At 34.5% G+C, this 15706-nt stretch overlaps 1 protein-coding gene across 1 annotated transcript in view; it reads left to right on the plus strand.

Annotated features, from left to right (window-relative positions):
- Positions 1 to 13831, plus strand: part of RASA1 (RAS p21 protein activator 1) — a 125561-nt gene extending 111730 nt beyond the window's left edge. The window contains exons 20-25 of the mRNA XM_049769090.1: positions 3473 to 3559; positions 5734 to 5801; positions 7488 to 7576; positions 8600 to 8677; positions 11525 to 11659; positions 12715 to 13831. Coding sequence (XP_049625047.1) covers positions 3473 to 3559; positions 5734 to 5801; positions 7488 to 7576; positions 8600 to 8677; positions 11525 to 11659; positions 12715 to 12798 — 541 coding nt within the window. The 3' untranslated portion in view covers positions 12799 to 13831. The remainder of the gene's footprint in view (positions 1 to 3472; positions 3560 to 5733; positions 5802 to 7487; positions 7577 to 8599; positions 8678 to 11524; positions 11660 to 12714) is intronic.
- The last annotated feature ends 1875 nt before the right edge of the window (positions 13832 to 15706 follow it).

A 15706-nucleotide genomic window follows, 5' to 3' on the forward strand; every position in this document is an offset into this window, starting at 1 on the left:
ACCAAAAAAGAAAATTACAGACCAATATCACTGATGAATGCAGATGCAAAGATCCTCAACAAAATCCTGGCAAATAGGATTCAATGCCTCATTAAGAAGATCATCCACTACGATCAAGTAGGTTTCATCCCAGGAATGCAAGGCTGGTTTAACATCCGTAAATCTATCAACATAATACACAACATCAATAACAAGAAAAATAAAAACCACATGATCATATCAATAGATGCAGAGAAAGCATTTGATAAGGTCCAACACCCATTCTTGATCAAAACTCTCAGCAAGATGGGAATGGAGGGAACCTTTCTCAATATAGTGAAGGCCATCTACCACAAGCCAGTGGCAAATATTATCCTCAATGGAGAAAAACTGAAAGCCTTCCCTCTAAATTCTGGCACAAGACAAGGCTGTCCTCTCTCACCACTCCTATTCAACATAGCACTGGAAGTACTTGCTATAGCGATTAGGCAAGAAAAGGATATCAAGGGAATCCAGATAGGAAAGGAAGAAGTCAAGCTCTCACTGTTTGCAGATGACATGATACTCTACTTAGAAAACCCTAAAGACTCTATCAAAAAGCTTTCTAGAAACAATAGACTCATATAGCAAGGTGGCAGGCTACAAAATTAACACACAAAAATCAATGGCCTTTCTATACACCAACAGTAATAAGAAGAAATGGACATTAAGAAAACAACCCCATTCACAATAGTACCACACAAACTCAAATATCTTGGAATCAACTTGACTAAATATGTGAAGGACCTATACAAAGAAAACTATAAAACTCTGCTCCAAGAAATAAGAGAGGACACACGGAAATGGAAACACATACCCTGCTCATGGATTGGCAGGATTAACATCATCAAAATGTCAATACTCCCCAAGGCATTATACAGATTTAATGCCATCCCTCTAAAGATACCCATGACATTCTTCAAAGAAGTGGATCAGACACTCTTTGAAATTCATTTGGAACAATAAACACCCTCGAATAGCTAAAGCAATCATTGGGAAAAAGAATATGGGAGGAATTACTTTTCCCAACTTTAAACTGTACTACAAAGCAACAGTTATCAAAACAGCATGGTATTGGAATAAGGATAGGTCCTCAGATCAGTGGAATAGGCTTGAATACTCAGAAAATGTTCCCCAGAGATACAACCATCTAATTTTTGATAAAGGAGCAGGAAATCCTAAATGGAGCAAGGGAAAGCCTCTTCAACAAGTGGTGTTGGCACAATTGGATAGCCACTTGCAAAAAATTAAACTTAGACCCCCAGCTAACATCATGTACAAAGGTAAAATCCAAATGGATTAAAGACCTCGATATCAGCCCCAAAACCATAAGATATATAGAACAGCACATAGGCAAAACACTCCAGGACATTACAGGCATCTTCAAGGAGGAAACTGCACTCTCCAAGCAAGTGAAAGCAGAGATTAACAGATGGGAATATATTAAGCTGAGAAGCTTCTGCACCTCAAAGGAAATAGTGCCCAGGATACAAGAGCCACCCACTGAGTGGGAGAAACTATTCACCCAATACCCATCAGATAAGGGGCTAATCTCCAAAATATACAAGGCACTGACAGAACTTTACAAGAAAAAAACATCTAACCCCATCAAAAAATGGGGAGAAGAAATGAACAGACACTTTGACAAAGAAGAAATACGCATGGCCAAAAGACACATGAAAAAATGTTCCACATCACTAATCATCAGGGAGATGCAAATCAAAACAACGATGAGATACCACCTCACACCCCAGAGAATGGCACACATCACAAAGAATGAGAATAAACAGTGTTGGCGGGGATGTGGAGAGAAAGGAACTCTTATCCACTGCTGGTGGGAATGCTGTCTAGTTCAACCTTTATGGAAAGCGATATGGAGATTCCTCCAAAAACTGGAAATCGAAGCTCCCATACGATCCAGCTATACCACTCCTAGGAATATACCCTAGGAACACAAAAATACAATACAAAAACCCCTTCCTTACACCTATATTCATTGCAGCTCTATTTACCATAGCAAGACTCTGGAAACAACCAAGATGCCCTTCAACAGATGAATGGCTAAAGAAACTGTGGTACATATACACAATGGAATATTATGCAGCTGTCAGGAGAGATGAAGTCATGAAATTTTCCTATACATGGATGTACATGGAATCTATTACGCTGAGTGAAATAAGTCAGAGAGAGAGAGAAAAACGCAGAATGGTCTCACTCATCTATGGGTTTTAAGAAAAATGAAAGACACCCTTGTAATAATAATTTTCAGACACAAAAGAGAAAAGAGCTGGAAGTTCCAGCTCACCTCAGGAAGCTCACCACAAAGAGTGATGAGTTTAGTTAGAGAAATAACTACATTTTGAACTGTCCTAATATTGAGAATGTATGAGGGAAATGTAGAGCCTGTTTAGGGTACAGGCGGGGGTTGGGTGGGGAGGAGGGTGATTTGGGACTTGGGTGATGGGAATGTTGCACTGGTGATGGGTGGTGTTCCTTTTATGACTGAAACCCAAACACAATCATGTATGTAATCAAGGTGTTTAAATAAAAAAAAAATTAAAAAAAAAAAAAAAAAAAAAAGAAATGTCTTTATATAGACCAGCCTGCCTGGTTAATATATACGAGAGAATAAATTTACTGTGTGTGTGTGTGTGTGTGTGTGTGTGTGTGTGTGTGTGTGTGTGTGTGTGTGAAATATTTGTATTACAGTAAAAGAAATGTCTTCATATAGACCAGCCTACCTGGTTAATATATACCAGAGAATAAATTTACTGTTTGTGTGCGCGTGCGCATGAGCATGTGCCACACCTGTAGTTTTTAGAGCTCACTTCTGGTTCTTCTCAGTAATCAATCCTGGTGTACTCAACAAGACCATATGTAGTGCTGGGAATTGAATTGCATGTACGGCAAACATCTTACCCACTGTACTATCTTTCTGGCTCTCTCAGTGTTTCCTTATTGGCTTTCAGTATTAGTAATTCACTTTTATAGCAATTTCAACTTAATTCAGTACTTTTCTCTCTCATTATTAATAACAAAGGCAGTCTAAAACTGGTAAATGGATTTTAGAGTAAATATAAATAACTGGCTAAGTGAATTGATGGTGAAATTTTTTTCTTTTGCACTTTCAGCAAAGTACTTTATTGAGAGAAAGAGTTAGTTTCATTACAATGTGGTATATCTGGTCATTATTTGGATGCAGGGGTTGGAGTGATAGTACAGTAGGCAGGGCACTTGCCTTGTATGAGGCCAAACCAGGTTTGATCTTCAATATCCCATATAGTTCCCCAAGCACTGCCAAGAATGATCCCTGTGCACAGAACCAGGAGTAAAATCTGAGCACAGCCAGGTGTGGGCCAAACACTTAAAATAATAACAACATAATTTTTTTGGATGCGATAAAACATAATTTTCACTTGTTTTCATTATTGAGGTAATTGTATTATTTTGGCAGGACACTGAGATATATTTATGGGTGTTTACAGAAATCTGTTCAGCATAAGTGGCCTACAAATACCACCATGAGAACAAGAGTTGTTAGGTAAGGCTCAACAATTCATTATTTCATCATTGTATACAGTCATGGAAAACTGAAAATTTGGAAACCTAAATTTGTAATGTAAGATCTTTTGTGCTAGAGTTCTGCTAATGTCTTCAGTGTTCAGATGGTTCTCAAACTTTTAACTTTTGAGGTTTTGGCAAAGTTAATATGAAATATCCAGCTACTTTCTATACTATAAAAATCCTGAACATGAATTTATAGTCAATTAATTATTGAGAAATTGGTTTGAAACATAGTTTTCCTAATAATTCACTTATTGTGATTATTGTGCTTAAATAAGTAGAGGAATTGATTTGGTAAGTCATAAAATTTTGTAACTCTTCTATGGGGATTGTATTGTCATTGTTTTAACTTGTCTTTCCAATGATGAACTAGCTATGTAGAGATAAATTCTTTTGTGTCTAAGATTACATTGAATATTAGCAGCTAAAGTAGAACTAAAGCAAAACTTCTAAAAGTAAATCTGTGAAGAACATTCCAAGCAATCATTGAAAATTTAGTAAAACTCTCAAAGTGATCTAATATGTAATTTATCATGCTGAAAAAAATACTTCTAGTCATTATTTCCATAACAAATTTTGGCTGCAGCTAAAGACAAAAAATACTAATAACATCAGTTTTGGAATTAAGTGTTAGTTTTTTCTGCAACCTAAATAAAGTAAAGGAACTTCTTTTTTATTTAAAAATCCCTCTTGTTTAGTAAAGATATTTATATTTTAAGAATTCTCTTTCTTGTCTTTAGTGTAATCAGAGGAATAGAAAATATTTTATCAAACTTTTGTATGATGTATACTGTTCTATAAACTCTTTAAGTTTCAAACAAGTGAAATTGTTAAGCAATACTGAGAAATTTTGCTATGATGATAGGGCAAAGTCAACCTGATAACTCAGATTTGACTTTATTTAGTAATTAATTTTCTCTTAAATTTAAAATCAGTTGTAAAGTTTCTCAGGAGGTAGATTTCTACACTGAAATTCTTTTCACTTTAAGGATCCATGCTTTTATATAATAAATGGAAGATTCTTCATAAATGAAAGGTTTTTAGATTTAATGACAGTTGTATATCATAATAATAGTACAAACACTGAGAAGTGATGCTGAGAGGTAGGTTCATTCTAAAAGAACAGAGACTACCAGTAATTAAAATCACTATAAGAAAAAAATTGAATTATTTGGGTTATCTTTGTTATCAGAGTTAAGTGATCACAGTTGTTAGTGCAGGTTCCTTTTAAAAGGAAATTAAGATAAATGATTCAAATGATAATATATTTGGAAACTAAATCAGGCAGACTAAGAAAGGCTATATTATTTATTACTGTTAGGATAAGAATAGCTGGTTAAAAAATCACATCTAACAATTTCTTAAACCGTGTGCTTTTTATGCTAATTTGTTTTTATTACTATTATTTTGTAATTTGAGAATATTTAACTTTAGAAACTATTTGGTACTTTAAGCTTTTAGTATTCTGCTGTTTTCCTTTCTAATGTATTAAGTCACTTTTTCTTTAATACAGTGTATTGTTTTTATATGATTCATTCAACAAAGACCAATTTAACCGACTTGATTTATTTGTGCTTTTTTGACTTTTGTGTTTATATTTTGAAGATAAAAAACAGAAATTGTTAGACTTTATAGGATTGAAAACTTAATTCGTCCTGTATCACTTCAGAAAGTCTTACTGTAATTGCTTTCTTAAAGTATACAATGTATTAATAGACTGGAGTTAATAAGTAGTAGCTAAGTGGAGAGATTATACAGTGGGTAGGGTGCTTGCCTTGAATGCTGCAGATTCGGGTTCAATCTCCAGCATCCTATATTGTCCTCAGAGTCTGCCAAGGATGATTCCTGATTGCAGAGCCAGGAGTAACTCCTGTGTGGACACCCCCCAGCCTTCCTCCTCCACACAAATAGTCTATAAAGTAATTTCTACAAATACACCTTAAAGCTTCCCAAATTTGGGAAAAATAATATAGCCAATTTATATGTTCTTTTTTGGCAGTAAGGTTCTTTGACTTACTCTCTAAAGCTTTGGTAGACTTCCCTAATCACATTAAAGTTCAGAATTCTGGTGTATTAAAATTTGGTTCATTTTGAAATATTGAAATATAACATAAATACTAACTCATTAAAATGATTTTTTCTACTGTTTAGTGGTTTTGTTTTTCTTCGGCTTATCTGTCCTGCCATACTGTATCCACGGATGTTTAATATCATATCAGGTAACCATATTTTGTCAGATTTTGAAATAAAAACTATTGTTTCATTCTTTATACAGTTTAATAAGTTTATTTTTACTTTGCATCTTATTTTAATTACCTATTGGTAGAAAATATTCCAAAGTATTCATTTTGTTCCTTCCTTCTGCTATTTTATCCGTTTTGCAATTTGTTCTTTTTGATACTAGAGGTGAATTAGATGCATTCTCCTTTTTCCATCTCTCTCTCTGCTTCTCTTGGCACTCTCAAATGAAGAAAACAGCTTTCTGTGTTTTTAACCAAGCTATACCCTGCCATATTTTTCCAAGTTTGACTTTGAAATAAAAACTGCAAGTAGATGATTATCTATGAATGCCTCCCTCTATAGATTGAGAGATTTCTTGTTACCAGTTTGGTTCATTGACCATTTTAAACTCCTGTAAAACAGATTAAATTTTGCTTGCCTATATATCCATTATGCCTAACTGTAGATTGTTGTACGATATTTTTTCAAAGTAAGAGTAAGTTATATATGTGACTATAAACATAATGAGTTACTCGGTATTAAGATATCTGAGTCATTTTTATTTTAAATTAAAGTTAAAAGTATTTCACAGTGGGGCTGGAGCGATAGCACAGCTGTAAGGTGTTTGCCTTACATGCGGCCAACACAGGACAGACACTGATTAGAATCTTGGCATCCCATATGGTCCCCCGAGCCTACCAGGAGTGACTTCTCAGCACAGAGCCAAGGAATAACAGGAATAACCACTGAGCGCTGCTGGGTGTGACCCAAAAAACGAAAGTATTTAAGAATATTTCAGTTTTCAAATTTATAGCCACCCTGTTTCTGTACTTATCTTCTGTTGTTTAGAAAATTGTTAAATCTATAGCTCCATCAGGAATAATATTTATAATTGTTTTTGAGAAATTTATCTGAATGTTGATAGATCAGTATAAGTATAGTAATAGGCATTATTGTTTGTGACTTACTAGTTTAAGTTTCAAGACTACACTTTAAAACCAATAAGTCAGGTCAACTTTATAGGCTTTTGGCATTTATTAATTTAAATTTCAGGCTTTATGTTTAATGCAACAAATAATTATCATTTACCTTTTTCCATCTGAATTCTATAGATAAGTTTTATTACTTATCTAAGTAAGTCTCTAGAAATATGTATTGTTGGCCTCTAGTTCAATCCGTAACACTGCATATGGTCCTCCAAGAACCTCCATGAATATATATCTGAGTAAGGAGTAATCTTTTTCAGGTGTGACCCAGAAACCAAAGTTAAATGAAAACTAATTAAAAATTAAATATGATACTTACAAATATTTATTAAGTTACATGATTTTTAATTTATCCCCAAAACAGAGCTCACATTTTTCTTTGCTTTTGAGTTTTAAAGTAAATTGTTTGTAATCAGTAGAGGTTGAGACCATAGAATTGGCTCAGATAGCTCGGTATGTATTTCAGTATATGTGGGGGAGTCTACGGAAAAAGAGAGTTTATAACATAACAACTGGTTGGAAATTACTGAATCAGTAAGTGTATTCAGTTTTTCCCCCTTGTGAATTCTTTCTGAAATACACAGGTTATATATTCTCCAGAAAACATTCTGAGTTCTGAATGAAAAAATTATAATTATTTTAAGATGTGTTGTAATTATAATAGCTGAGAGTGCCATTGGTGTTTGTATCTTTATATAGATTCCCCATCTCCTATTGCTGCAAGAACTCTGATATTAGTGGCTAAGTCTGTGCAGAACTTAGCAAATCTTGTGGAATTTGGAGCTAAGGTAAAAAGATTTTGATACTTTAAAGTATTAGTTACAAATGAAGTTTTACATTTCAGGCTATAAGAAACTGTTGTTTGTCAGTGTTATAAATATTGCTGTAATAAATATTCTTAAAATTGCAGTTTTTAATTTCGAAGTAAATTGCTAAATAAGATCTTTTTTTTTACATACACAGCCTTGCCAGAATTCAATGAGTATATTTTGATAATTTATGATAGCCACAATTTTGTTTTGTATTTCATTGTATCATTTTTTTCAGACTCATTGATTTTTTTATTTCTTGGTAACTGACTTGATGCTCTTATCAGATCTTCCTGTTGAAATTGAGATGTATTATCATCAATTCTTTACTGTTTTACAATAAATAACATAGTTCAAAATAGGTTAAAGTTGTAAGTATGAGGGCTGGAGAGAAAGTACAGTGGGCAGGGTGCTTGCATGTGGCCAACCCAGGTTCCATTGCCTATGTGGTTCCTATATGGTTCCCAATAAGAGTGATCCCTGATCACAGAGCCAGGAGTAAGCTCTGAGCAATGCAGGATGTGGACCTATGACCATAAAGAGAGAAAAAGATATTAAGTATGAAGAATAGTTTTATTTCTTAGCTTTGAATTTATTTTTGTATTTCCTTATCATGCTGTATTTAGTTTCTTATATCTATGCTAAACTCTAACCTGGGTTGGCCCTACATTTGTCTTGGCACTTTGCAGTTTATCATTTCACAGTAATTAATTCTGAGTGCCTTACACATAACATATTTGTTATTTGTCTTTGTTATGTTGTACTGTGGCTTTTTCTTCTAGAATTTCTCAATCTTTAAAAATACTCAACTTCTTGAATATACTTTTTATGTTGAAATGAAAATAATTTTTATGATTTTGTGAATGTATCTAGTTATTAGTGAACATAATTAGATGTATAGGAATTCTTGATAAATGATTTTAATTTTTTTATTGTAAATCAGCGAGCAGTTGATTTTGATACATATAATAAATCGGTCTTTTTTTTTCTTTCTCCTTTTAGGAGCCGTATATGGAAGGTGTAAATCCATTCATCAAAAGTAACAAACATCGTATGATCATGTTTTTAGATGAACTTGGGGTATGCATTTAACTTTTTAAATACATTGAAACCAAAAATAGCGTGAGAGTTAATTTACTTTCAAGCAGCAACTTACATGTTTTCTATCTGAAATAATAATCCCTAAAGCTTCATATATTTTTTCTACATTGTGAAAAAAAATCACTTCATTTTTATGTTATTTATTCTGACATTAGTGGTTTAAAACAAGTATACTCTATTGTGTCTTTTGGATTTCATGTGCCATCTTTTAGTTTCTAGCCTACTTTTCCTCATTTTAGCTGTTTGCTACATCTAATGACTAATATTCTGTTGCTGCTTTATGGTAGCAAAGTGATTGCCCAGGGTTCTGGCTAGATCAAACACATGCATGAAGAATGATGGTCCATTTACTTTTCTAGTAATAAAATATATTAATTTAGATATTTATTTGGTGCTTGATAAAATTCTGATTATTAAAATGACGTTTAAAAATAATTTCTAAAACCTTTAACTTATTGACAGTTTCCCTGTTAAAGATTTTTAGATATAAAATAATGTTTGTTGGTGAATTAGTTCACTTATTGCAACTAGGAAAGTGAGTGTGGATTTAGTCATGTATATGACAAAGGAATATCAGAATTGGAAATAGATATTCATATTCTATGTGTTCATATTTAGTTAAAAATAAGTAAATGACTTTCATGCCACTGGTACTTATATTTGAGACCTTTGAGACCCTGGGTTTTAATGTCATGTTTAAAACCAAACATAACAATAGCACCATATTTTATAATGAAATTGAGAAATCCAGTTGAAAATGCTAACTCTCTATGTTCCAATATGTGAACGTTTTAAAGGTTTCTAAATTGAGTGGTGAATGAATTTTTTTTATGATTAATGTCCAAGAGGCTTTGCGAAAACTGTCTTACTTAGCTTGCCAGTTTTTTGTTTGTTTGTTTTGGGGCCATACCTGGTTGTGGTCAAGGATATCTACTGGTTCTGCACTCAGGTCTCAGGCTCGGAGGAGTATATGGTATATATTATGGGGATTGAACCGAGGTGAGCCATGTGCAAGGCAGACCCCCTACCAGCTGTGCTATCACTTTGCTCCAGGCTTCTCAGTTATATTTTATTTTGACATTCCAACAGTTATGAGTAAAAGTACATTTGTCCCATATAGTCACAGGTTTCTATAATCCATCATTTGCTGAGTGATTGATTTCTTTTTCATCACATTTCTATTTAGTCTTTTACTGTTGATGTGTCAAATTTATCTTTGAAGACACCTCAGACATCTCATTCAAGATGGCTTTAGTTTGAATTAAATACTTAAAATTGTATTGGGGGTGAGACCTTATTTTGCTTGGCCAATACTTAGACTGGTAGTGTAGGCTTTAATTTCTAGCTTACATGGTGGTGATGGTGGGAAACCAAGGATATTCCTAGACTGTCTTTAGGGGAGCTTTGCGGTATTTGGGACCTCAAACTCTTATACATACCAGGTATGTTCTCCAGCCTTCTGACCAATCACTCTTTCCTGAAATAGTTTTTATTGTTTGCTAAGTATCCTTTGTATATCCTTGACAAAATCTTTTGTGTTCAGTTTACTTGTGTCTTTTGCCTTGTAGGCAATAAAAATTACCAGTAATCTGAGTCCATATTAAATCTTATCCAAGAATTTAAACATCAGTATTTAATTCTAATTAAGTATATATGCCTCTTTTTTTTTGCTTTTTTTTTGCTTTTTGGGCAACACCCTGTGACGCTCAGGTTACTCCTGGCTATGTGCTCGGAAATTTCTCCTGGCTCAGGGGGCCATATGGGATGCTGGAGGATCAAACATAGGTCGTCCTAGATTGGCCATGTGCAAGGCAAACGCTCTACCTTGTGCTATCATTTGTCCCCATAGTAATATGCCTTTTATAATAATCAGTCTACATATCTTATCTGGAGATAAAATTAATACCATTCATTTCTGCTAATTGGCAAGTATTTAGAGCAGTCCACAGAAATCATTAATAAAAAGGTTCTTGCATTTTTGGTGTAGATTTTATCATTTTGGACAAACTGTCTTTAGTTTAATGATGAAAAATTCTCGAAAGAGTGGAGAATTTGTAAATTTAGGTTGCATTTAATCTGTGTTTTAGTTAAAGCTAATGTTTTGGCCTGTTTCAGATTTATAAAAAAAAAAAAGAAACGTATTCATTGAATTGTAGTCATAGAACATTGTAGAAGATGATAGGGTCTGGTTTTAATGTGGCTACGAAAGTTACAAAGTTAATTTTATCAGAATTATCTTGAATATGACACTTACTTGCTACATATTCTCAAACATTTCTTCATTTTCTTTTTGTGTTTATCTGATGTTGAGGATATAATCCAGGATCTCACACTGTCAAGACATGCTTGTCACTGAACCAGCATTCCGAGCCCTTTCTTATAATTCTAAGAATATTGGGGCAGAGAGATACCTCAGAAGGCTGAGGCCTATAGGAATCTGGATTCAGTTCTTGGCAGAACTCATTGTACCTGAGCAGTTTTGGGACTCCCTCAGAAACAGCCAAGAATAACTACGTGTCTCCAAAACCAAACTAACCAAAAAATTCTTAGAATATTGTTAGAAAAGGGGGCCGGAGAGATAGCACAATGGTAAGGCCAACCCAGGATGCATGGTAGTTCGATTCCTGGCATCCCATATGGTCCCCTGAGCCTGCCAGGGGCAATTTCTGAGCTCAGTGCCAGGAGTATCACCTGAGCGTTGCAGAGTGTGGTCCAAAAACCAAAATAATAATAATAATAATAATAATAATATTAGAAAAATGTATTTACTATTGTAGGGTATTTTCAATAAAGACTGTATTTTAAATTGTTTGTGATTCCCTTAAGAATGTACCAGAACTTCCAGACACTACAGAGCATTCTAGAACTGACTTGTCCCGTGACTTAGCAGCATTGCATGAAATTTGTGTGGCTCATTCCGATGAACTGCGAACGCTCAGTAATGAGCGTGGTGCACAGCAGGTAGGTTTTTGTTAATATTATTAATAAAAATGTTTAATTAAGTACTTAGAATATCAGCATAAGATTCTGAGAATAATAGTATTTTTAAGAACTGAATCATGGGGCCCGCCCGAGTGGTGGTGCTAGCAGTAAAGCATCTGCCTTGCAAGTGCTAACCTAGGATGGACTGAGGTTCGGTCCCCCAAGCCAGGGACGATTTCTGAGTGCATAGCCAGGAGTAACCTGAGTGTCACTAGGTGTGACCGAGGAAACACCCCTCCCCCAAAAAAGAAACTTAAGCAAAAAATGGCATGTATATTTTCTATTCTCTGGTAGAGTGTATTATATAGCATGCCTTTGATATTGAAAGTAAAATTCTTATTAGAGAATTCTCCTAAATTAAGACTTTAGAAAAATAAAGGTGTTGCTGGGTTTAATTTTAGGAAAATGGGGCCAGAGTGGTAGCACAGCAGTAGACAAATTTGCCTTGGCCGATCTAGGACACAGGTTAGATCCCCAGCATCCCATATGGTCCCCCAAGCCAGGAATAATTTCTGAGCACAGAGCCAGGAGTAACCCCTGAGTGTTCCTGGACATGGCTCAAATAACAGACCAAAAAAACCAAATAACAAAACCAAAATAATTTTCGGAAAATAACCTTATTGTTATGCTTAATTGGTAAAAATGTCCATGATTCTTTAAATTATTCACAAGTTCCTTTGTGCACTAACAGAGCTTATGATACATGCATATCTTCGGAGATGATGTGATGTGGTATATTATACACACACACACATACCTTAAGCTCTATTACATATGTATTTTATAGTCATTTATATAATGGTAAGTCTTGATATAAAAGTAGGACGAGATATGGATAGAAGAATGTCAAACAAATGAATTAAATATAAGTGTATAAAAATTCTATTGTCACCAAAATTGTTCACTCAGGTATCAGTGGCATTGCTTTATTTATTTAGTGCAATGGTAATATTTTATGTAATCTTTTGAATTTATAGCTTTGTTCAAATCCCTCCCTAAAATTGCTGACAACTTTCAATTACTTCCTTGTCTAGCATGTATTGAAAAAGCTTCTGGCCATAACAGAACTACTTCAGCAAAAACAAAACCAGTACACAAAAACCAACGATGTCAGGTAGCAGCTTTCATCAGTTGTCTGCATGGATTTCAGCATGCCGAACATGATCATTCACATCAGTATGTCTCCCCTGCTCTTGCCAAAAAATAGCACACCTTTCCACATTGCAGTGATGTGTGAGCTATGCAAACAAAAGCCCAGATTCTGCTGGAGAAATTGGTGCCAGCAGTTTTTTGTAAGCTATCTGTGCAGGATATTTGCACTTTTCCACATGGAATTAACATTCTTTATCAACCTCTGAGCCTTGGTGTACAGATCACCTTTCACAAGACAAAATGCTATGACTGTATCTTGAACTTTGAAAATATATTTTCAATACATCCAATTGCCAAAGTTTTGCTGTCTCTTGGAAAGAAAAACACCAACTAGGAAACCAACTGACAAGAAAAAGTATTCTGTATTGAGTATAACTGGATTGCAGACTGTTCTTACTGTAATTTCTTCCTGCTTAGGAATATGACCGTTTGACTGTTCAATGACTATTTGTATTTACAGTTTCCAGAATTTGCCATTATAATAGGAACAATCTTTGCTGTATACTTTTTTTAAAAATACTGTGCTATTTCTCTTGCTGGAACTGTTGAAAGAAAAATATATAGAATGGACCTATTTGCTCATCAGCTTTATTTTTTAAACATACCACTTATTTTGTTGGAATCATCAAGACTGTACTCAGATCTCATAATAATGCTTTTGTTAAATGTTTACACAGTAAATAGTTTTAATTCAATAAATATTATTGGTCTTTGTACTAGTCAGTGCATGTTACCCATTCAACCATTTTATAGATTGACAATTTCTTTTATCTTAAAAAGAAATCCTAGAATACTTTTTGTTGAAAGTGTTCATTAATTTCAAATGGTTATTTGATTACCCAAACAATGCCATCAACACTTAATAGCTATCCATCTCTGAACTTCTGACTACTTGTAGTATCTGCTGGCAACTTAGTTTTACTGTATAGTTTTATTTGCATCTGTATGTGTATTTTTTTTAAGGATTCACAAGGGTTAAGTTAAAATAAAGCAAAGGGGTATCTTGTATAATTGGTCATGTCTGTCTAATAGATCTGAGCATTTAATTTTATTGTTTTCTTCTGTTAGGAGTTCAAATTCATTATCGAAGCAAGGTCAATGGAGAAAATGAAACAAGACTTATTTGGCTTTTACGTGTTTTTGATTGAAGAAAACATGGAATTTTCAGGGCTGGAGTTAAAATGGGTTCAATCTCCATACCACATAGTGTCCCAAGGACCACCAGGGTTGGCCTGGTGGTCCCTACCACTACAGGATCCAAATAGGACTGCATTCTTGAACCGCAATACTGAACCAGGCCCCGTGGTTCCACTTGGGAGACCAAAACAAGAAAAAATTTCTCACAGTAAAGCAAAACTTTATAAAGGCCTGAATTCTAGGATTGCCATTTTATTCTGTTCCTCTGATATATAGCAGGGGAAAGGGGAAGTAAGCCAAGTGTTTATATAAAAGATTTCTTGTACACAGGCAGCTAGTATTGATCTGTCTGTAACAACTACTGAACAAGGAAAAACTCAAATACCCCATGGGTCTTTTTCTATCTTTTCATCTGTCCCCCAGATCTCAGAAGTAGAGGCTAGAACAATGAAATAGACTAGAAACATAGTAATATCTGTCAACATAATGTAAAACAGTTCCAATTCTAGTGCTAGATCTTTTGACCTATAATATGGTTTATAATTTTAGTGATCTAGACTTATTCCTAAACCTGAAATGCTTTTCTTGTTTCTATTTCTTGTATTGTTTGGGTACACCTCCTGGCTCTATGCTCTACTGGTCACTCCACTGATACCAGTACTTGAGCCTAGGTTTCATACATGTAAGACATGTGTTTAGTCTTTTAAGCTATCTCTTTGTTTCTCTACTTATTAAAAACAAACCAACCTAAAGGTAACCATTAAAAAAAAATGATTATTATAATGGGGCTGGAGTATTAGCACAGCGGTAGGGCATTTGCTTTGGATGCTGCTGACCCGGGACAGACCTCGGTTCAATCCCCAGCATCCCATATAGTTCATCAAGCCTGCCAGGAGTAACCCCTGAACGTTGCCGAGTGTGCTACCAAAAAAAATTTATTATTATGGAATGGGAAGTTTGTCATTTACCTTTTGTAGGGCTTCCTTGGTTTAAATTAGAAAGCCAGTGAGGAAATAAAATCTCAAAAGCATTTTAAAAGGGCAGGCTAAGTTTTCAAAGAAAATAAGGATCTTGCTGTGAAGCAAAGGTTTAGTGATCTCTTAATAAAAAAGAAACAGGGCCCGGAGAGATAGCACAGCGGTGTTTGCCTTGCAAGCAGCCAATCCAGGACCAAAGGTAGTTGGTTCGAATCCCGGTGTCCCATATGGTCCCTGTGCCTGCCAGGAGCTATTTCTGAGCAGAAAGCCAGGAGTAACCCCTGAGCACCGCCAGGTGTGGCCCAAAAACAAAAACAAAAACAAACAAACAAAAAAAAGAAACAAATTGAATAGTCTTGTCTAGCAGTTGTGCTATTTAACTTATTGATGGATTATCAATTCTGGCTTCTTCCACACATCTTTTGTACAAATTATACTGAGTTTTGTTTTACTCTTTTTCTATAGTGAGGAAATAAACACCCAAAACCAATCTGAAATGTAAAATATACCAGAGGCAAATGTACACACATATATAAATAACATGTATATTTAAAATAATTTGCTCTCAAATCCTAAGTGTAAATAAAAAGATACCTACAAAATGAAAACAGTTTAAATGTACTGCCAGTAAGGAGATATGTATACCCATAAAATGAGATTTGGGACCGTTGAATTTCTCAAAATTTTGTCAGGCCACCTTTCAGAAAAGTATCTGAGGCATCTATCCATAATACACTTTAAAATTAGAAACTGAGTAAGA

Source organism: Suncus etruscus, chromosome 2, assembly GCF_024139225.1.
Source record: "Suncus etruscus isolate mSunEtr1 chromosome 2, mSunEtr1.pri.cur, whole genome shotgun sequence".
Classification (NCBI taxonomy): Eukaryota; Metazoa; Chordata; class Mammalia; order Eulipotyphla; family Soricidae; genus Suncus; species Suncus etruscus.